Below are 22022 nucleotides of genomic sequence, written 5' to 3' on the forward strand. Positions count from 1 at the left end.
CTTTTGTTTACATATTTGCTCATAGACATAGCAATTATTTTCAGTTATTTTCTGGTAACATAAGTAATTTGTTTACAACTAATTTCAGTAATAGTGTGATTACAGTTCATATTGCACTAAAACTTAATAATAATTGATACTATTTTATCTCAAGTATAACAAGTTGCCTTGAGTTTAATTATCAAACTATTTAGTTACTAATTGTAATTTACTAAAGTAAAGGCTTATTTACATTTTGCTCTTGGGCTTAGAAATTATATACAAGAATATTCTAACACATCATATATCATTATCATTTACACATTTCATGTCACTATGACTACATAAATAATTGCAATACCATTAAATGACTTATTATTACAACAATAATAGTTCATTTCATAAAATTCATTTCATGTTATTTCATCTTATAACATAATTGCTTAAATTCAAATGCTGCAGACTTGCAGACAATAATAGTGTATTAATATGTTTTTGTACCATCAGTACATACTGTGTTTTCACATAACACATGTCTTGCAGTGTTCAATAATTTTTTTTTTTTTTTCATTTCACTGTTGATGTGAAATTATAATTTCAACATATTTGTCTGACTGATTTCATCACACTTTGTTGACACTTGTTACACACTTTGGCCACAGGCAACAACTGGGTAGCACAGAAAATTATTTACTCTTGCTCGCGACACCAGTGTTCCATGTTCTGTATCACAGCCAGAAGACTAGACCCCAACAAGTAGGTCGTTTGAAACTTCAAGAAATGATAACTTTCGTGTGACAACAACAAAATTAGTGTGTGAATTATATACAACCATGTTGTATTTCTTTTCAGTGGCATATTTAAAATAAATTAAGCTCCTGCTTAATATTCAAATTTAAATTCAAGTGTTTTTATTCATTCAAAGCAAAGTGTTTTTAAATGGCTCACTATAAATAAATATATAAGATACAATGCCAAACATAATACTCATTATAACCAAAATTTGTGCAATTTTTTTACACATGATATTACACAGTCAAATTCCTGGCAATTTTCATTTTATTTTATTTTTCTGAAGTGAGATTAAAAATCAGTAAGTGCTACAATAATTTCATCATATGGATAACACAAACAAGGTAATTAGTTCCTAGAGGGTTTGCATGGCTTTGTAGTTGCAAGAGTGATATGTGGCTTATTTGATATGCTGTGTGCATGCTTGCTTATGTGGACAATCAGCTGGTCAGCGAATTCTAACACATTCTGTTACACTTGGTCATGATAGCTATTCTCACACATGTCAGTGGGTATTCATACAGGATACACAGTTGTTTTTTATTCCGCAGCTGACACCTGGTCATGCTCGTGTGCACATGTTGTAATGTTGACACCAACTCTGTGGTGCTAGCGCCATGCAATGCTGTATACATAGCTCTCTGGCTATACACTGTTACACAAAATAAATCCTAGTGTGGGTGGACTATTTCACCATGCCTCATCACTGGACAAACTGGCCTTACACTCGTAGGCTGACAGTGTAGTGTATCAATAGACACTACAAAACACAATAACAGCAAAAATAACATCTCATGGCTGGCACTACCATTGCTGGCATAACATGTGAAACATCACACATTTGCACTATAGGATGTCCTGTCCTCTATTTACATAGGACCATCCAATGTATTCTATACAACAACTGTACATTCAGGCTATCTTCCACAGTAGTATACATTATGAGTTCTAATGAGCTCTGACCAGACACATTATTACAGATTACTGGGCTGGTTGTAGGCCCTTAAATGTGTTAAATTATACCTCCCCACAACTTGGTTGGTAACAGGGTCTTGCAGCTCGTAGCAATTTCCACGTATGATCTTGCTTACCACATATGGGCCTTCGAAGAGCAGAAACAGCTTCTTCGTCACTCGTTCCCATTTCTTGCTCACCGGAGCTGTTCTTAGAAGCACTCGGTCTCCAACTTGAAACTGCTTTACTCTAGATGAACTCTTGCGTTTTCTCCTGGCTAAAGCTTCTGCTTGTAGTCGCTTACTGATTAGGTGCTCAACCTCTTGACCGGTTGGCCATTCCGTCACATCCGTATCAATGTCTCTTTCAGGTAAATAGAGTGGGTTAATCGCCACCGACCGATCCAGACTTAGGGCTTCACTCTGGATTACAGGTCGTGGTTCGGGGCGAATTAACCTGGATCCACTCTAGTATAACGGGCTGTCCCGTTGGTTGTTGCTACTTGATGATGTAGCAGGGTGGTTTCCACTTGGTGTGGTCCAGCTGCTCGATGGACCATGGGCTGCATTGGCCACAGCAGTCCGGAACTCAGTAGCAATGGGGTTGTTAGGCGTGTTGCGCTGGAAATATCCGATGCTCTGCTGGCTGGGTGAATGAGTTGATGGCGGTGGATAGGGAAATGAATATTGATGACTGGCAGGTGGGCCGGTACTTCTTCTGTTTCCGCAGCCTGCTTCCTGTTCAGTCGGGACTCTGGTGTGTGGCATTCGGTAGTCATGCTGGTAGTAAGCTGTTGATGGGTAGCTGCGCTTCTGGTTTACAGGGCGGTAATCAGCTTCTCCATCTGATTCAGCAGCTCTATGCCTATAGCTTGACTTCCTGGGAGGCCATTCCATCGCCTTCCTGTTCTGTTGCCGCTGGTCCTCATCCTCACCTTCACTGTTGCTCCTGTGCCGCTGGTTCCACCACTTCTTCTTCGGATAGGGCTTGTTCTGGTATGATTTCCTACCCTTCTTGTATCCATGCTTGAAACTGTTGTTGTTAGTAGGCTCTGACTCAGAGTATCTGGTACTCTTCTCACAGTTTATGATATGTACATTTGCTTGTCGGTCGTCTTTGTTTCTCCCTTGCCAGTATGTGTTAACTGGTCCTTGCTTTTGGTAGGCTGGCTGAGATGGCTTCTCAGACTCCTCCTTGCTGGCTTGACCCTTCTTAAGGCGTTGTAATTTGTCTACTGCCAACACGTGATCACGAAACTCTATGACATCTTTGTAGGCATGGCCAGACATTTGTATTTGGTAGGCGACAGGCAACTGTGTTAGCATGGTGGCGATGAACTCTTCGTCTGACATGACGATGTCCAAGTACCTGGTGCGTTTGTACATGGTGACTATGTGCGTCTCCAGCGAACCACCTATCTTGCTGTCGAAACGGTCAGCATGTAGCTGAGCACGCAGATTGCCTTGTACTTTCAAGCTCCAGTACTGGCTCTTGAATTGGTCCTTGAATTGGTCGAATGAAGTAGTCTGGGTGCTTTGAAGCTCCCACCAATAGAATGCCGTGCTCTTGAGGGCAAAATTCAGACACTTTAATTTTTCTGTGTCTGTCAAGGCAAACGTTCTGGCATAATCCTCAAACTTCTTCAGAAAGCGAATGGGATTTTCTTGTGATTTGCCAGAGAATGTGGGAATAGACTCCGACCAGTGTTTGGCGGGGTGGTGCATAAGTGTGACCTGGTCCAAGTGTGCAGGTGGGCATGAACGTTGTTGCGGAGAGTGGTTGATGGCAGGTATAGTTGCTGTAGTAGGTGCAGGCATGGTGGTGGTGAGTGATGTGACAGAAGTCACATTGCTAGTCAGCCCACCTTTCTGCTGGGTGGCCTGTAGCTGCATGGCTGCATCACCACTCTGTGAATTCTTTTCTGCCACAGCTCTGAACTCTGCTTCCACGCTGTCCCATCTTGATTTTAGTAGGGCTGTTGTGTTCTCCACCTCCTCTAACCTCTCACTCAATACTTGTGCATGGCCTTGCTGTTCCAATCTGGCCCTGTCTACTACACTCACCAAGGTGGTAGTGTGGGTTTCTAAATTGTCGACTCTGGATGCCTGAGTCTGGACATGCTCTGTCAGTTGGGTCATTGACTGAGACTGGTTCTGCAATCTGGTCTCTATTCTCTCTTCCAACTCTGTCAGTCCCTCTTGCAACCTGGAGTTGAGCAGCTCCATCTTGCTGTCAATGTGTTGACGCATCTCTGCATTCTGGCTGGTTAGGTTAGCCTGCAAATCTTGCTGTTGGCCAATCAGTTTAGCCTGCAAATCTTGCTGCTGACTGGCTAAGTTGGATTGCATTTCTTGCTGCTGACTGGCTAAGTTGTTCAGGTTAGACTGTACCTCTTGTTGCTGACTGGCTAAGTTGTTCAGGTTAGACTGTACCTCGTGTTGCTGACTGGCTAAGTTGTTCAGGTTAGACTGTACCTCTTGTTGCTGACTGGCTAAGTTGGACTGCATTTCTTGCTGCTGACTGGCTAGGTGGGACTGCATGCTGTGCAGCTGGCTGGCTGTTTGCTGTCCTTCGATTTGTATTATTAATCTCAGCTGTTGCAGCAACTGTGACATATCTGTTATTCTAGGGGGCTGTGTAGTCATGGAGTTCACTGCAGGAACTGTGGTTGCTGCTGTCCCAGCTGTTGGCATGCTGGTTTCAGCTGTCCCGACTCCCTGGAATTCCTCCTCCTCCTCAGATTGTTCCTCATCTGAGTCATTTGGTGACTTGGCAGGAATTAGAGTAACAGCAGATTCTAACCGTTCCCTTGGTACATTGATAATGCTACTGTAGGTGGCAGCATATCTGTGATCATCCTCCTCCTGAACAGGGACAGGGTAATTGTCTAATGGAGGGGCTCCTGACTCCTCCAGCTCTCTAACTTCCTCCATGGCAGCAGACTGGCTAGCAGCTCGGTTACGAAGTTCGTACCCTTTTCCAGAAGACATTTTCTTAATAATATTTCAGTGTTTACAGTGAAATTCCTCTTCGAGCCACCACGTTGTGGGCCACTTTTCTATAGTAGTATCTATAGTATATAGTAGCTATAAGTTGCTATAGTAGTGTTAGTTTCCCTATGGTAGTAGTATAGCTAAATACATATGACTGTGGTGAATTGGGCGCCGTTGCTATACTATCCAAAAGGGTCTATTAAGTTGATTGTGAGTAATTGAACAAGTACATAAAAAAATATGAATTAATGATTAATAACTATGTTTAATGATCCAGATGTATGTGGCTTGTGACAGAAACATAACATATTTTAATAAATACAGAACGACACACAACGATAACACATGCACTTAACAATCATAACTATAAACAAATAACTACACAAAACATAATGCTTCAACTACAAATAATCTGTAATTAACTGTTTTGTTAAGGGGAAATAGATATGGTGTAGGTTGATAGTAACAAAATTCTGAGTTTATATGGTTTAATGTGGCTTTCCTGGTTATTTTTATGTTGTTTAATATTCCGGATATATGTAGGCACAGATTTATATTTAAACAACAGTTCGTTAATTTAAAATTATCATCACTCAAAAGTTCATGTATGAGAAACAGTTTAGTGTTCAAACTCTTCAACTTACTTAAAATTACCGTCGCTCAGTGTTGGTAAAATCTAAGTGAAATAAATAAATATCTTAGAATTTATTCAATACCATATAATGTTTTCACCTCGTCTATAGCTCAGGGTTTGCAGGAGTTCTGCTCTAAGACCACTGAGTAGAATAATCTGTAAATGACACTGAAATAATAATATCAATTTATAATAAATGTTCAATCGTATGTTAAAAAGTACATCATAAGTGTGATTAACTTTGCAATAATTAAAAGATTCCCAATTACAATTGCAGAAAAGTCTGTACTAGGGACGCTACCAAGCGCAAAAATGGCTACTTTTGGCTTAGAGCATAAGCCTCAATTTAATTTGTATCTATTTGCCGCCGGATCTTGCTGCAAACACTCACGTTCGTAGTAGTCCGGCAGAACTGAGGTATGGGTTGGAAAAGTGGTCTATAGTTCTGTTTTTGGTCTTAAATGAAAGATTATTATGTCTAGTAACAGGAAATGCCGGGTGACATCGGCTATATGTTGAGCATTTTAAGATATTCAAGATGGCGGCCAATATGGTGTTATATTTTCAAAAATTGCAATACAAACATATTATGGTAATTTTTGGAAACAAAATACATGTTTTCAAGGGTGCTGAATCAAAATATGTGTTTAGATATCGTGTAAAATTTTATTTAATTACATTTTAAATATGTATGCCGGATTTTTTTACATTTATACCTAATGACATGTGAATATTAGTATAAAAGGTAACTCTTCCAGTTGCTGTGGCATGAACATTGTTTTTTTGTGGATCATGGATGATGGAAGTAATTGGCTAATACGTTTTTATTGTTGCAAGTGTAATGTGAAGTAAATTAGAGAAGAAAATGGCAGAAAAATGCCTGTTTGACTGGAAATTTAATTGTGAAAACTACAATGAAAGACTTATTGAAAGTGGTGATAAAAGAATAAAGACTATTATAAAATGCAGTAAAGTATACAACGATAAACTCTACAATGTGCTAGAAGAAAAAAATAGCTGTAACAAGTGAATTGATTGTGAAGTGCCACAAGAGTTGTGTATCAACATACTGTGCAGTGACACAGCTGGAACGACATCGCAAGAGGAAGCGCCAAGAAGAAGTATCCTTGAGATCTCCAAAAATAACAAGGAATAATGAAAACACTCTATTATCATTTAAAGAACATTGCATTTTTGCGCTGAAGAATGCAAAGTCTCGAAGGATGAAAATAATCCATCACGTTGGAGACCAGACTATATCTGTAAAGAGGCTAATGTGGGTGGCTTAAAAATGGCATTCAAGGAATCTATTATTCAAGTGTGTGAAATACGAAAAGATGAATGCGCGTATAGTGTACGCATACGTGTTTTGGGATCACTGAGTGACCTTCATGCTGCAGATGCAAGATATCATGTTAACAGTAGATCAAACTTTGTCACCAAAATCTATTAAATTGGCTACAAGGACAGAAACCAGTGAAGGTTAAAATGATGCGGCATTAGATCTTGTCATCAATGAAGTGACTAGTAACAGATCAAAAATGTGGACATATGTAGAACTGTATGAAATATACCAGCAATATACCAGGGAGTGAACTCTCAAGAAAACATCTAACCAAAGCAATATAAGCGAAAGTTGGAAGTGATATTGTTGTCCTCAGTTCTCCGGGTGTTGCCAACATTATTATTTTTAAAAGTACAGCAAGACAAGTTCTAAAATTTGTGGACAGCGAAGAAGTTGATATTGAAAATGCCATTTCAATGGTAAGCAAAACAATAACAACAGAAATACAATCACTTCCAAAGAAAAGTACGAATTACAGAAGTACCATCAATATAGACATTGCTTTAGAGCAAGTCAGTAACACTCTAATGAAGTTGCTATGTAGTATTTCTGAAAAACTGGACAATTCACTGCTTTCAGTTTTGATTGGTAATATTGTTACAAGTACAAAAATAAAACTTCCCAACTAATCTGCAAATGGCCTTAGGCATAGTGCGTGTTAATTCACTGAAAGAAATTTTAGTATATTTTACAAGAAAAATCCTTGGAAACCCTGTTGCCAATGATATTACTTGTAAAACTACAAGTCAGAGCTTTGTACCATGTGCGATTTTGCAAGGCTCTGCCTTGTAGTTTTGCAAGAAATATCCTTGGCAACAGGGTTTCCAAGAATTTCCCTTGTAAAAGTACAACTTTTTTTTAGAGTGTGGTATCACCAGTACAAGAAAGGACTGTTGTGGATATTGGAGAAACAGTAAAAAAACATTCTTCAATTATTTCAGAACTTTAAGCTGCTCATGCACTTTCGGGAAGAGACACTGTGGCGTACTACTTTGGGATAGGTAAAGGCAAAGTTGTAAAGGTACTTCGATCAGGGTTATCGCTCTCCTTGCTTGCAGATGAGAGAGCAGAAATGAATAATGGTACATATCGGGCAACAAGCTTCATATCGGCGTGCCATAGTCAACGTGGATGTAAAACAATGTCAGAAACCCGTGTAAAAGTTTGGGCGAGGAAAACTAGTACAGGTTCTGTCACTGCTCCAAACCTTCGTACACTTCCCCCAACTGCTGCATCATTTCTTGAAAATGTAAAACGAGCACATTTTCAAGCTTTTATCTGGCGATCAGCAAACAAACCTGAACTTACAACCTTAGATCCAGTAGAATATGGCTGGTCAAAGGATGTGGCGAACAAATCACTCTTTCCTGTTGCAGTTCCAGGCGGGATTGCTTACGCCCTTGAATCTATTTTGAAGCTGGTGAAATGTGGCTGTACAAAACTGACTCCTTGCAAATCTTCAAAGTGTAGTTGCTATTCTTCAAGACTTACTTGCAAATTATTCTGTGCCTGCAGAGATTTGGAATGCAATAACCCGTCTTAAGTTATTGTAAGAATATACTTGCGTAGTATATATATGTTTTAATGGTCTTATAGTCATAATATGTATTTGTTAATTTCTTTGTTGTGAGAATACCTTTAGGTATATGACCGATGATATATCTAAGTTATTTAAATCTTGTTCAATAATTCAATATCCTATTCATTAATGTAATATCTGAAAGACATAACATGTTTGTGAGAATATTATTAAGTATATCACTAATGTTTTTTTTTTTTTAGCTGTAGAATTTATGAATCACACTTTTTCAAGTTTCTTCCCCTGAAATATGATGTACAGCCAAGTTTCAAGTATGGAGCCACTAAACATATTTATTTATACAAAAAAATTTTAACAACACAAATATAAATTGAGGAATTACGAAATTGTATACATTTATTTTCGCAAATATGTTGCTTATCTGCTAGTTTTTTTTATTTTTACATAATGTATAGGCTTGTATTTCGATTCAGTGCCCCTAAAACATATATTTTGATACCAAATTTGACATTCATATAATTTGATTACAAGTTCTGAACATATTACACCCTATTGGCCACCATTTTGAATATCTTAAAATGCTCAACAGATAGCGGATGTCACCCAGCATTTTTTGTTACAAGACACTTATATCTTTCATTTGACACCTAAAACAGAACTATAGACTCCAAATTTCACTTCATGCAAAAAACGGCCAATTTCTGCCGGACTATAGCTACCACAATACAAATTAATATCAAGACACTGAATTTACTTTATTTTATAAGATTATGAAAAATATGCTAATTTAGATAAGGCCGGCGTCGGGATAGGCCCTGACGAAGAGACGCTTATTCTTACTTTTTTTTCATGACATAATTCACGGACGCATTTCCGCCCACGGCGGTATGCTATTACACAAGATAGCCTGCGGCTGTAAACACTGCAGCCAAGAACAGACAAAATCATGTTGGTGATTAATAATCACATCAAAACAATATGGAAACACAATTAAATATAAGATATCTGTGGTGAGACAAAAATTACAATAAATAACAGAAGTGAAGTTACAACAATGAGTTAAATATTGAATCAGGTTAGGTTTGATGGTAGTATAGTCAGTTCAATGTTTATGAATGCTAAGCTGTAGCATGACAGTTCCGTAGTTTGAAGGTCAGACATATTATATAAGAGGGTTAAACAACAACATAGTATCATTACTAATAAAGAAATATATATATGGTAATAAAACAATTAATAAGTAGTCTTATGTTGCTGTACGCGGTACCATGTAACCGTACACTACGCATTCGATAGACATTTTTCTTGGATGAGCTTTAAGCTATGTCACCGGAATATGAGGGGCAGGAGAACACAATTATTGTTATCCCCGGTCTCTGGTCCCAAACTATCTGTCAAGTGATAATAGTGTGCATCCTCCACATCAAGCCCTGCTGCTACAACTAGCACAATACAAAACACAGGAAGCTTTAATATTGCTCTAAATCCATGACTGTAGAAATCTGCAGTTAAATATCGGCAGGAGTTCCTGAGTCTCGACCATGTGCAATGGCAGGAGATAAGGGTATCATTCATACATTAAACCACTTTGATACCAGGTACAAGGGTTTTAGTACACAGTAAAGTATTTTTGTTAACAGGCCTGAAATATTTTTGTAACTCTACATAATTTGCAAATAATTTTTGTAAGGTCTTTAAGCTTGCACTCTCACAAAATAAACAGTTTTATTTCTATCCAAAAATCCGACTTCGGTTATTAATAAACATAATAATACTTAATTGTGACTGTGAATTCATAAAAAGTAATAATTGTGTAAACAATTATTGATAAATCAATAATTTAAGTTTTGCAAATAAGCTATACTTGTTTAATTAACAATGTATTACAACAAACTTTACTGAATATTGTAGGTATTGTAATTGTATTGCATTGTATTGTAAGGGTGGTGTGAAATATTAATGGTCGATATTTGCTGTAGTAGTCCTAAAATTTTATGATTTGCAATTAACAAAATCATACGGAAAAGACTACTTGACTTAGAAATCGCATTTCAAGAACACTACAGAGCACTTGTGAAAGAGTAAACCACATCTTTAAATACAGCTTACAAAGACTAATCGAACGGTAAGTTCCTGCTCTATACTGTTTAGTAAGTTTTAACAAAATGGGCAATATTTTAATTAAATGTTTGGTTGAAAATCAGTTTCAAAGCCGAGGTTTTGTATTTTTTTGCAAACATTTTACTTTTATCAGAGCCGTTTCATAATAATTTAGAATTTCCGTCTGCATCTCGAATGGTTCGATAGTCATCGTAGCCACTTTTACGATTCTGGCAGCGAAAACTAGTGGCGGGTGTGATTTGCGTTCAGAAATGTAGTTCAAAACACGTTTTTTGCCTATATTTATCATGCTCGGCTTTATTTTAAAGATCTCTAAGTTTAATTTTTTTTCTAAGCCGAATTTCGTATTATATTTATTTGCAACATGATAAAACATGAACTTTCTTGTGGCCTATGTTATATGGTACACTTTATTGGTAAATACTAAAAGACTAGCTCACTTTTTTGCTGTAAATGTTTGTCAGATTACATAAGTTCATAACTAATAAAATCAGTTATTTTATTTGAAATTAAATGTTCTCGCCAATTCGTTTTATTTTCCTTGTGTTTTTCAAATTCATATTTTCTCGGCAACCTACACTGTCACAGTATTTTTTTTTTAATACTTGCAATTATTTAATAATTTTCAAGATAATGGTAAGGATTGTGGCTGGCATATTATTATAACGATCAGGTGCATATTATAAACATTGTGTTCTCTTGTTAAAGTAATTGGGTGTTTTTATTTATGATTAATTTAGGACTGAGAAAAATGTTTGAAATAGGAATAAATTCTATACTTCATAATACCGTATTAACATATTGAACAGCTTAATATTATAAATTATTTAGTGAAATCCAATCAGTAGAAGGTTATCGAGAATAAAAGGTTATAAAGTGGAAAATAATACACTTAGCCACACAATAGCTGACAACGCTGCAATAGGCTTTATTACTCACACAATATGGTCTGAAAAATATTATCTGTACATTCGCCGCCCATTGCATAGCCAAGCCCCTGTCCACGCCACATAGTTACTGGCACTCGCCGCACGTTAATTCGACACGCTAGTTACTAACACTCACCGCCCTTTGCCAACACACTTTAGTTACTGAAACCTCGCCTCGCCACGCTAGTTACTAGCAAACGCCACCTCATGCCTCGCCATGCAAGTTACTGCCACTCGCCACCTTTGCTTTGCCACGCTAGCTACTGGCAATCGCCACCACTTGCTACGCATTGCTAGTTACTGGTACTTGCCGTCCATTGCTTTGCCACGCTAGTTACTAGCACTTGCCGCCCCTTTCAACGGAATGCTAGATATAGGAAATCGACCCCATGACAGCCATGCTAGTAACTGAAACTCTCTCCCCTTGCCGCACCACGCTAGTTACAGGCTCTCGCCGCCCTATGCCTCGCCACGCATTTACTGGCACGCGTAACACTTTGCCCCAACAAGCAAGTTACTGGCACTCGCCTACACTAGCCTCGCCACGCTAGTTACTGAAACTCGCCACCCCTTGCCTTGTCCTGGTAGTTACTGCCACACGCTGACGCTTGCCACGCTACGCTAGTTACTGGCATTAGCCACCCCAAGCCCGCAATGCCTTTACTGGAAATCGCCGACCCTTGCCGCGCCTCGCTAGTTACTGGAACACACCGCTAGTTGCCGCCAAACGCTAGTTACTAGTACTCACCGCCTCTTGCCACGCCATGCTAGATAGGGGATACTGGGGCTAGTTGTTACAGGGGCACGTTGATACAATGTAGTTCACGGGATGCCCACAGTGAGCAGCACGTCCTTGTTAACGCCTGCTAACCAGCCTTCCGCACTCCACATCGTGTGTGAGTAACAACGCTATCGGGCGCGTGTTTCTCGGATTACAGGCAAAAGTGTGTTTTTCCTTTGTGTTTAGGCAGGGGTTTTTTTTTTTTCATCGTCTGATACTTGAAGATAAATCCTGGTAAGTCATTTATTGCACATGTACTGGGACTCTGTAGATATTAGCTTTCGATAGTAGCTCTCATTGTATTTTTACCCAATGTAGTATGTCTAGTCTAAACCGAAACATAAAATGGCTGCTCTTGGGGCTAGTTGTAACATTATTTTTGGGGCACGTTGTTACACTGTAACAACGTGCCCCTCACTGTAACAACATGCTCCTATTCCAATAATGCATTTATATATTTCTGTACACGCTAGTGTTAGCTCTATAATAGGCCTGATGTGGTCTCTACACTTGTAAAATTATTTGAGTGAAGGTATATTACGTTCTTTTCACTACTATTTTATTATACAGCCTATTATGAGAAAAAACATTTCAGGGTGAATATCAGCAACCTTCTGCCACGCACATTTAAACTGTTCTTATAGTTTCACACCTGTAACTTATGTATATTTCTGTGATAACACTTTACATGTTCATTTCAACGTAGTATATTTAGCAAATGTCTCTTCTGTTGCAAATTATTTTATACCATGAATATCTAAGTGATTATTTATGGTGATGAGATGGGATGTGTATTACCAAATAGGCTTATTGACTGTCTGTTTATGTGATTATCAGTTTGAGTTCCTTAAATATAAATTGAGACTCAACCTTGCTGTAGTCGAGACGCTAAGAGGAAGAGTCAGTCGTCATATTAAAATTATATAGGCCTCGCTTTTTTTAAATTACTTTCTGAACATTTAACTTCGTTGAAGCATAGAATATGCTTTATTAACAAAGATTCTGTCATTATAAGTGTTTGTCTGCTATTAGCCTACTTTAGGTAGGTATGTAATATGTGGCTGTCCTATGTAAATCAATTATCTACCACGAAAGTTTCCACAAAGTAAAATAAAAATTAAATTAAAATAGGCCTGAATGTTGTCAAAATTTTTATAATTAAACTCAAATTTAAAATACTGACTGATACTCCCTCTGCTTCATAACGATGTCGCAGAACAGAGCTTTCCTTGTAACACGCCCACACTTCGTCAATATGCCTATTACTGTTTAATTTATCATGCAGGTCTAAGTCGTATAAAATAACGCCTACCAGCTTTTTAAGATTTAAATAACCAGTTTAGGCTTTATCAATATGTTTTATTTACAGGAAAGATGGTTCGTACACGTCGTAAAAAGACAGAGAGAGGAAACACCAAGATAGAAATCTTTGAAGCAGCTGCATTAGACGTTAAGACCAAAAACCTTTCTATCAGGAAAGCTGCAGCTTCACATGGAATAAATTTTATGACTCTTCAGCGATTTCTTCAAAAGCAAAAGAAGATGTGTGGTAAACCAGCGACGCCAATTCAAATGGGTTATACTAAACCGCGACAGATTTTCTCAGAAGAAACAGAAATTGAGTTAGTTGATTAAATTACATATAGTTCTAAAATACTTTTCGGTTTGACTACCAAGGATGTTAGAGCCCTAGCATTTGAATATGCTGTAGCAAACAACATATCTGTCCCTCACAATTGGTCGGAGGTCGCCATGGCCTCCGTTGATTGGCTTCAAGGTTTCTTGAAAATACATCCAGGACTTTCCATTCGCACACCACAGGCAACAAGTCTTGGGAGAGCAACAAGCTTCAATAGGCACACAGTGAACGAGTTCCAGAATAATATAGCACACATTTTAGAAAAGTATAATTTAGAAGCAAAAGACGTATGGAATGTTGATGAAACCGGCGTGATGACCGTTCAGCGTCCTAGCAAAATTATTGCTGTTAAAGGCAGTAAACAAGTTGGTGCCATTACTTCGGCAGAACGAGGACAGTTAGTAACAATGGTATTCACAGTCAGTGCAAATGGGAATTCAGTTCCTCCAATGTTTATATTCCCGAGAAAATTTTACAGAGTAAGATAGCTGTAGCTAATGGTCCTGTTGGTTCTGTAGGCGAAAGCACAGACAGTGGATGGATTACAAAACAAGAGTTCTTGAAATTCGTTAAGCACTTTGTTAAGCACACACGTTGCACAACTGAACAACCCGTCTTACTTTTACTAGACAACTAATTGCACATCTTTCAGTGGAAGTTATTGACTTTTGTAAGTCTAACGGAGTTGTTATGCTTTCATTTCCTCCACACACAATCAACCGGCTACAGCCATTGGACAGGTCTGTCTATGGACCCTTCAAACGTTTCTACAATTCATTTTGTGACTCCTGGATGAAATCGAATCCAGCAAAAACGACGAGTATTTACAACATTCCAGCAATTGTGAAAGAAGCTTTGCCCTTAGCTGGTACACCAGGAAACATTCAAGCGAAGTTCCAGGCAACAGGAATTTGGCCTTTTAACAGGGAAATATTTGGTGACGACGAATTCCTTCCCTCTGTGGTAACTGACCGCCCATTACAACCTGGAAATGACCTCACTTCACCTAACATTCCTGATCTAACTGGTTCAAATGATAACGACCAAGCATCCTTAAACACAACTTCCAGCATTGAAATGATGGCCTTAGGAATAACGCAATCATGCCTACCATATTCAACGGGAACAGGGATAAAGTTATCTTCTGAACTTAGCCTACCTGAAAATTTGTGGAACAAGCCCGGCCCTAGTCAACCAAAAGACACAAAAGAAAAGGAATTGAAAGAAAACAGAGCACACATCACACTTCAGGACATACGGCCTTATCCTAAAGCAGGCGACAGAAAGGGAAAAGCAAGAAATAGAAAAATGAGGAAATCTTTGATCCTGACGTCAACTCCAGTCAAAGAAGCTCTTCATAACGAGGAATTTGAAAGAGAAGATAGAAAAAGAAGAAAACTGGAGACTGTAAACAAGAAGACAGCCCTCAAGGAATCTCGGAAGTCCGATTTTCTACGCAGAAATATTAGGAAGACGAATAGAAAACTTAAAATAACTGAAAAAGAGACCTAGAAGATCCACATCGTCAGAAAAAGATGATGACTATTTTTGCATAGAATGCCAAGGACCTTGGTCAGAGCGGAAGTCAGGAGAGGACTGGGTCCAGTGTAAAAAGTGTCTTTTGTGGGCACACTTTAATTGTGCTAAACAGAACGCCTTCTACAAGTGCAGCAACTGCGAAGCTGATGAAGACATTGATTTCAGTGATTCAAATTAGAAGGTAACAATTATTTAGCTTCAATTAAAAAGTGGTTTGTTATAACTCATTGAAAATATTTTAACGGTAGGCCTATCATTATCAAAGTTGGCGGTTTTTCGCTATTTTAAATTTTCCATATCTTATGTACGAAGAAATAATTGAAGAACAGGCAATCATATTATCGTTTTTTTTAAAGTACTACATTCAATGCATTAGTGAATACTTTTAATGTTAACTTCTTAAGAAAGTAACATGCCATTTTGCACTTTCAGCATTTTTTTTGTTGGTGTAAGAATGTGCCCCTTCTGTGTAACAACTAACCTCGCTCTGGGGCATGTTGTTAAAAATTGCATAAAAGGAAAAAAAACTGACTTTTTTCCACTCAAAAACATTTTGTATACAAATTTATATTATCAAGTTTAAAGAAGAGACGTAAAGTTAATATGTACACTAAATATCATAGTTATATCAGTATTTATTACTGATCAATTAATAAATATTCTAAAATTGTAACAACTAGCCCCAGTCTCCCCTACTGGCACTCGCCACCATTTCCTTAGCTACGCTTGATAATGGCACTCGAAGCCCCTTGCCTCGCCACGTATATTACTGGCACTCGCCACACATAGCTTCGCGGCTTTAGTTATTGGCACTCGCTGCCCCTTGCCAACCAATGCTAGTAACTGGCACTCGCCGCACGTTACTTCGACACGCTAATTACTAGCAATCACCGCCCCTTGCCGAGTCACAATAGCTACTATCTCTCACCGCCCCTTGCTTTACCATTCTATTTACTAGCACTCTCCGCCCCTAGCCAGGCACTCGCTACCCCTGGCCTCGCCACGATAGTTACTGACACCTGCCGCCCTTTGCCTCGTTACGCTAGTTACTGGCACTCTCCGCTACTTGCCACGCCACGCAAGTTACTGGCACTCGCCACCCAGAGATTCGCCACGCCTTTACTAGCAATCGCCGCCCTTTGCCATGCCTTTCTAGTTACTCGAACTCTTAGCCACTACCAAGCCATACTAGTAATGTGGCACTCGCCACCTCATTCCTCGCCACGATAGTTTCTGTCATTTGATCAAATTGCCTCGCCAAAATAATTACTAGCACTCGCCGCCCCTGCTCGCAACACTAGTTAATGGGACTCTCCAACACTTGCCTCACCATGCTAGTTAATGACACTCGCCGCCTATTGCATCGGCTACACTAGTTACTGACACTCACCGCTACTTGCGTCGCCAGGCCAGTTAATGGCACATGCTGTTCCTTGCCCAGCCACACTAGTTACTGGACTCACTGCCCTTTGCCGGGCCACGCTAGTTACTTCCACTCTCCGCTTCTTGCTTTGCCACGCTAGTTACTGGCACCTGCCGCCCTTTGCCTCGTTATGCTAATTACTGGCACTCTCCGCCACTTGCCTCGCCACACTAGTTACTGGCTCGCGCCGCCCCTTGCTTTGCCAAGATGGGTACTATCACTCGCCGCCTCTTCCCTAGCTACGCCAGTTACTTCCACGCCCAGTCATGTGCGATCGTGTAACAAGAAGTTGCACAAAGTAATTTCTGCATTAGTGTTGCTAATGTCGGTCTAGCTATTGTGACTGTTGTCCAGAGAATCAAGTCAGGTGCTCTCCTTTCATCTGCGGAGATTAATGAATTAAACATTTGAGCAATTTAGCATACTGAGCTTGCCTTCACATTATGAGGGGATGAGGTCATCCAGTGGAGTGACTCTGAAGAGTGGCGGTCGGTTAGCTGCTACTTTTTTTGGCGAATGGTCTTATGCTATATAGACACCAAGTTGGTAGTAGTACGGGAAGAAGCCATAAGAGAGGGAAATATTCCCCGTTGAGGTTTCCTCTAGGCCCCGGATTCTTATTGGGTAGGACTCGTACTTGGTGGTGGTGCTCCAATCGCTTGGAGCAGACTCCAAGGGTTCTCTAGCCCTATGCGGAGTCGACATGGTGAGCGACGACACAGCTCCGGTACTAGCCTGGACAGCTAGCAGAGGTTGGATAGGCTTCAACCGGACCACGTGTTCACTGGGTGTTTTGAGGGGTCTCAGTGTGATGTGGGAGATCGGGGAAAGTGCCAGCAGTGCTGATAAGGTCTAAGGGATAAGGACACAGCCAACTGTCTGATTAGCTGAGTGAGGCAGGGGCTAAGGTGGTGACTATGCTGGAATGGGTAGCCCTAGCCTCTGGTCATAGCTGAATCTCTAACACCTTCCCGATCAAAAGGGGGAGGAATCCATTTACAGTTCTGTCTTAATTTACTTGCTCTGGAAGTTTTAAACTGATATGTAAGCTGACTCCCAATTTACCCTAAAGGGCGCATATTTGGGAGGAGTGGTGGATGATGCCGACCTTTGGGTTGTAAATCAATTGCCCATCCCAAAAAAACTGGCTAAGGAACCTGGGTTCCTATGGGGAATGATTGCTGACCAGTGATGTGTCGGAGCTGTAGGCGGTTCTAGTAACCGAGTGATGCTCTCGCCAGGACTCCATAACTGGCGTGTGATGCAAAAATATAGCCTCCCCGCTTATGGCAACCCATAGCCTTCTTGTGGCACCAGTTTTGACATAACTGATATGGCCAATTCCGGGGGTGCTCACTCATCTGACTCCCTCGGTGTGTCGGAACGAGCATTCTGGTAGGTTTTTTTGGAAATGGACGGGCGGCTATGCCCATGGACAATTCTAAAACCTATCGGGGGGTTTTGGACCCCCAAACCCTAGGTGGTGTCTCAAGGCATCGGGCTCACAGTGAAGAGCCCGCGATGCGTATGGAATAGCGAAGGACTGTTGCTGTGGGTGGGGTCGCCCTGGCCTGGCCAACCCAGGCCCTGGGAAGGCTGTAAACTTCGGGTGGGGTATAATCTGAGGTTTGTAATCGAGGACATCCATGGTCATAGGCCAACCCGGACCCTGGCCAGTCTGTAATCTTCGGGTGGGGGACAATCTAAGGTATACAATCCGAGGACTTCCTTGATCCTGTCAGGGTGGTCTCGCGCCGGTAATCTGCCCGGGACAGCACTCTACCTGAATATTAAGAGTGCCACGGGACTGATCCCTTACTGTGAAAGTTCTTTGCTGATGTTTCCTCTAATGGCCCTGGATCAGAATTGGAGATGGACTCGTGGTGGGAGTGGTAGTTCTTAAGCTTGGAGCACACTCAGAGGAGTCCCCGCTCCATTGACGAGTGAAAGTGATGAGCTACTTAATGCTCGGGTATTAGCCTGCACAGCTAGTAGAGATAGATGCCCTCGGCTGGATCACAAACAACTGGGTGATAGGTGAGGGCCCGTGATGGTACTACCTGGAACCCCGGTAAGGACAAGTACCGTCGGTAACCTGGTGTATATGGTGAGATGGCAGCTGGTTTCGGTGGCGCCGAAGTTGGGATGAGTCTCCTCAATCTATCGACGTCGCTTATCAGTTGTCATAACCATGCCGCGATTGGAAATGGCGTATCTGTTTCCAGGTTCTCGGTACCCATGCCCGAGATTTGCTTCTCCAAATTTGAACATGTAAAAGATCCATCCATCTACTCTTCGGGTATGCCCTAACGGAATTGTAAACCGAGGGAGGGGCCGGTAGGTCCTGAGAGAGATGTCCATCCCAAAACACTTTTTCTTTTGTATTTGAGAATGTTTATAAAGATATCAACAACTATGCGGCACACAATATGAGAAAAGCATCATTAACTTGATTAAAAAATACATGTGAATCATGTGTGCTCAGGGCCGGCGCGTCCATATAGGCGAACTAGGCAACCGCCTAGGGCGCCAAGTAGCTGGGGGCGGCGCAGCACGACACAAAACAGCTGATATAATATGTTTAACGATTATTGAAACTAGATGAAAATGGGTTTTTGTAACAGTTTGGAAAGTTTATATTGATATAATTAATTATTTAAAGTCCACGGTGACCTGTTTATGATTTGTAATAAGTAAAAAAGTAAAAAGAACACAAGCCTGCTTACATTTGATTGTTGACAAAATCTTAGGCTTACGTGATGTATTTTGAGGCAAGGAAAATTTTTTTTGTGGTGTCCGGCGAGGGGGGTGGGGGCGGGGCGGGCATTAAGGTTTTTCGCCTAGGGCGCCAATTTACCTTGCACCGGCCCTGTGTGTGCTGTGTGGTAAATCGCTACCACAGCAGTACTTACACTTTAATGCTTACCTCAACCGCCTCTTGGGTTCGTTCCCATGGTAAAAAGACAGACCTATTGCTTAGTGGATGTACTTCCCTCATCTCTGGCGAGGATAATGCACCAGGATCGTAGCCAGGGTTTTGTGGAGGAGGGAGTCCGGTTTAAACATTATGTCATTTGTTATGGGTAAGTTTTCTTTATAATTGAATTTTAAAATAAAATTTATTGCTACACTAAAATCCTGGGTAAATATGGGCTTTTAGAAACCCAACGTTTACACACAGATATTTAAGCAATGATTTGGCTTGAGAAAGGAAAACTGAAGATTGGACTTAATTGTGTTAATACTTTCTTTTTAAGTTAATTATTTGACGAATACTTTAAAACAAGTCATAAATACATATATATTAATGTTACTAAATACATGAAACACTCATGTCAAGTTTGTAATAAACAAATGCTTACAAAATCACGCATTAAAACTAGAATTAAATATAGACTAATTAGAAACTAAATCCCGCCGTTTTTTTGTGAGAGGAATTTCGGGCTATAATTGTGAGGATATACGTTATCCTAGCCCACTAAGGATATAAAAAAGTCCTTCCAAAATAATATCTCTTTGTAAACTTATGTAGCTAGGTTGCAGTAATTGTATTATTCTATCATAGCTTGTTTGTTTTTAATCGTGGACGGTAGGGGTGGGGACAGACCCTGGCAGAAGCTTACCGAGAGAGTGCTGCAGGGCGGAGTGCAGCAGCGCGCGCTCCCTCCTGCACTCTGCCTCCAGGCGCTGGTGCTCTCCGGTAGCCGCGGCGAGGGACTGCTCCAGCTGCAGCGTGCTGGAGTCCAGCTGCGCCCTGCTCGCCTCGTAGTCCTCTATGGACCTCCTGGGAGCACGTGCCAGGGGTATCAGAGAAACAAACACAGCATGTCCATAAAATAATGTCCCAGTTATACGTTTTAACAGTATTAACTGTCTGTCCTAAGCATTGTAGAGAGTTGGTCTCAAGTTCACAATTAAAGAGCAAACAAAACAGTTTTAGATAAGAACATGCGAGAATACTACTTTGTTGTTTTCTCGCTTGCAGCACCACCTACGTAAAATGGCGATTAGTAGAGGGTTAACCTGTAAACTTTATTTGGTAACAGGATGGAGCATCTCCCCATTGGAATCTCTTTGTACGAGAGTGGTTGAATGTCAAAGTCCCTGACCGTAGGATTGGTTATAATGGTCGAGACGACAGTGCTCGTTACGCTGGCCTCCACGTTCATCTGACATAAAGCCATGTAATATTTTTTTTTCCTTTCGAGCTTTTTAAAAGATCGTGTCTACATTCCGCCGCTACCTAATGATTTGCTAGGCTTGAGACACAGAACTGATGAGCCTATTGCTTTCATTACTCCGGACTTGTTAACCAAAGTGTGGGAATAATTGGACATTATGTTTGATGTGTGCCGGATAACTAAAGGTGCACATATTGAACATTTATGAGAAAAACAAGGTTAGTTTACCTTCGATTTGATGAATGATTTGTTTAAATAGGTAGTCTAAATTTAACTGTTATAATATACAATTGAAACTCAAACATTCTTGCATGGGCATCCTGTAGTAAGACACTGTTCCATCGCTTGCCATGGGAAACAAAAACTACGAACGCTGGATCATATTCTCTAGCAGGAGCGTACACAGAATTTCATTTCGGGAGGGAGAAATATACCCCCCCCCCCCCCCAAAACCCTAACCCTTTTTCCTTTTTTTCCACTGGGTACACCTCTGTCCTCAGGAATGCGAGTAAAGTGTCTTAAGGATCGTTCATTAATTACGCAAGAGTCCCGAGAGGGAAGGGAGTTAAATATATCACCATGACCTTACCTTGGTAAAATGATGGGGGTTAAAACCATTCTTACGATATATTTTACAACAAAGGAAATTTCCCTGGACGGAAAAAAATGGAGACGCAAATTTGAGATTGTTTCAAATCTTATTGTTAATTATAATAGGCATTTTCGAAAGACTTAATGAATATTTTTAAAAATAAAAAACTTTGATTTATGTCAAATAATAACTTTTTTCGTGTAACTAATGATTTTCTAATGGCTTTTTTAATTACTTAACGCTTTTAAGGGAAACTAGCTAAAATATCATGTGTCCTTATATGGAGGGAGTGAGTAAAAAATTGCCAAAATCGTCCTTACGTAATTAATGAACGGCCTCTTACCACTGCCCGACCTCCCTGCATTAAAGGATCATAGATCAGGGTCTTTGACAGAGTTGTGCGATATCGAGACACTTCTCTCGCCCTTTCAAAGACTCTGTGGAATAAAGGCACTTGGGCTTTGAGGTCGCACTTAAAATCCTTTTGTTATTGCAGTGCGTGTTTTTTTTTTAGTGTGCAAAAAATAAAGCTTTTTGAGGTTGTGTATCTATAAAATAAATTGTTAAACAAAAATGGATT

At 40.1% G+C, this 22022-nt stretch overlaps 1 protein-coding gene across 1 annotated transcript in view; it reads right to left on the reverse strand.

Annotated features, from left to right (window-relative positions):
* Positions 1-22022, reverse strand: part of LOC134527273 (cilia- and flagella-associated protein 36) — a 53789-nt gene that overhangs the window by 19096 nt on the left and 12671 nt on the right. Inside the window, exon 5 of the mRNA XM_063359811.1 lies at positions 20293-20453. Within this exon, the coding sequence (XP_063215881.1) occupies positions 20293-20453 (161 nt within the window). The remainder of the gene's footprint in view (positions 1-20292; positions 20454-22022) is intronic.

The sequence above is a fragment of the Bacillus rossius genome, chromosome 1 (genome assembly GCF_032445375.1).
Source record: "Bacillus rossius redtenbacheri isolate Brsri chromosome 1, Brsri_v3, whole genome shotgun sequence".
Classification (NCBI taxonomy): domain Eukaryota; kingdom Metazoa; phylum Arthropoda; class Insecta; order Phasmatodea; family Bacillidae; genus Bacillus; species Bacillus rossius.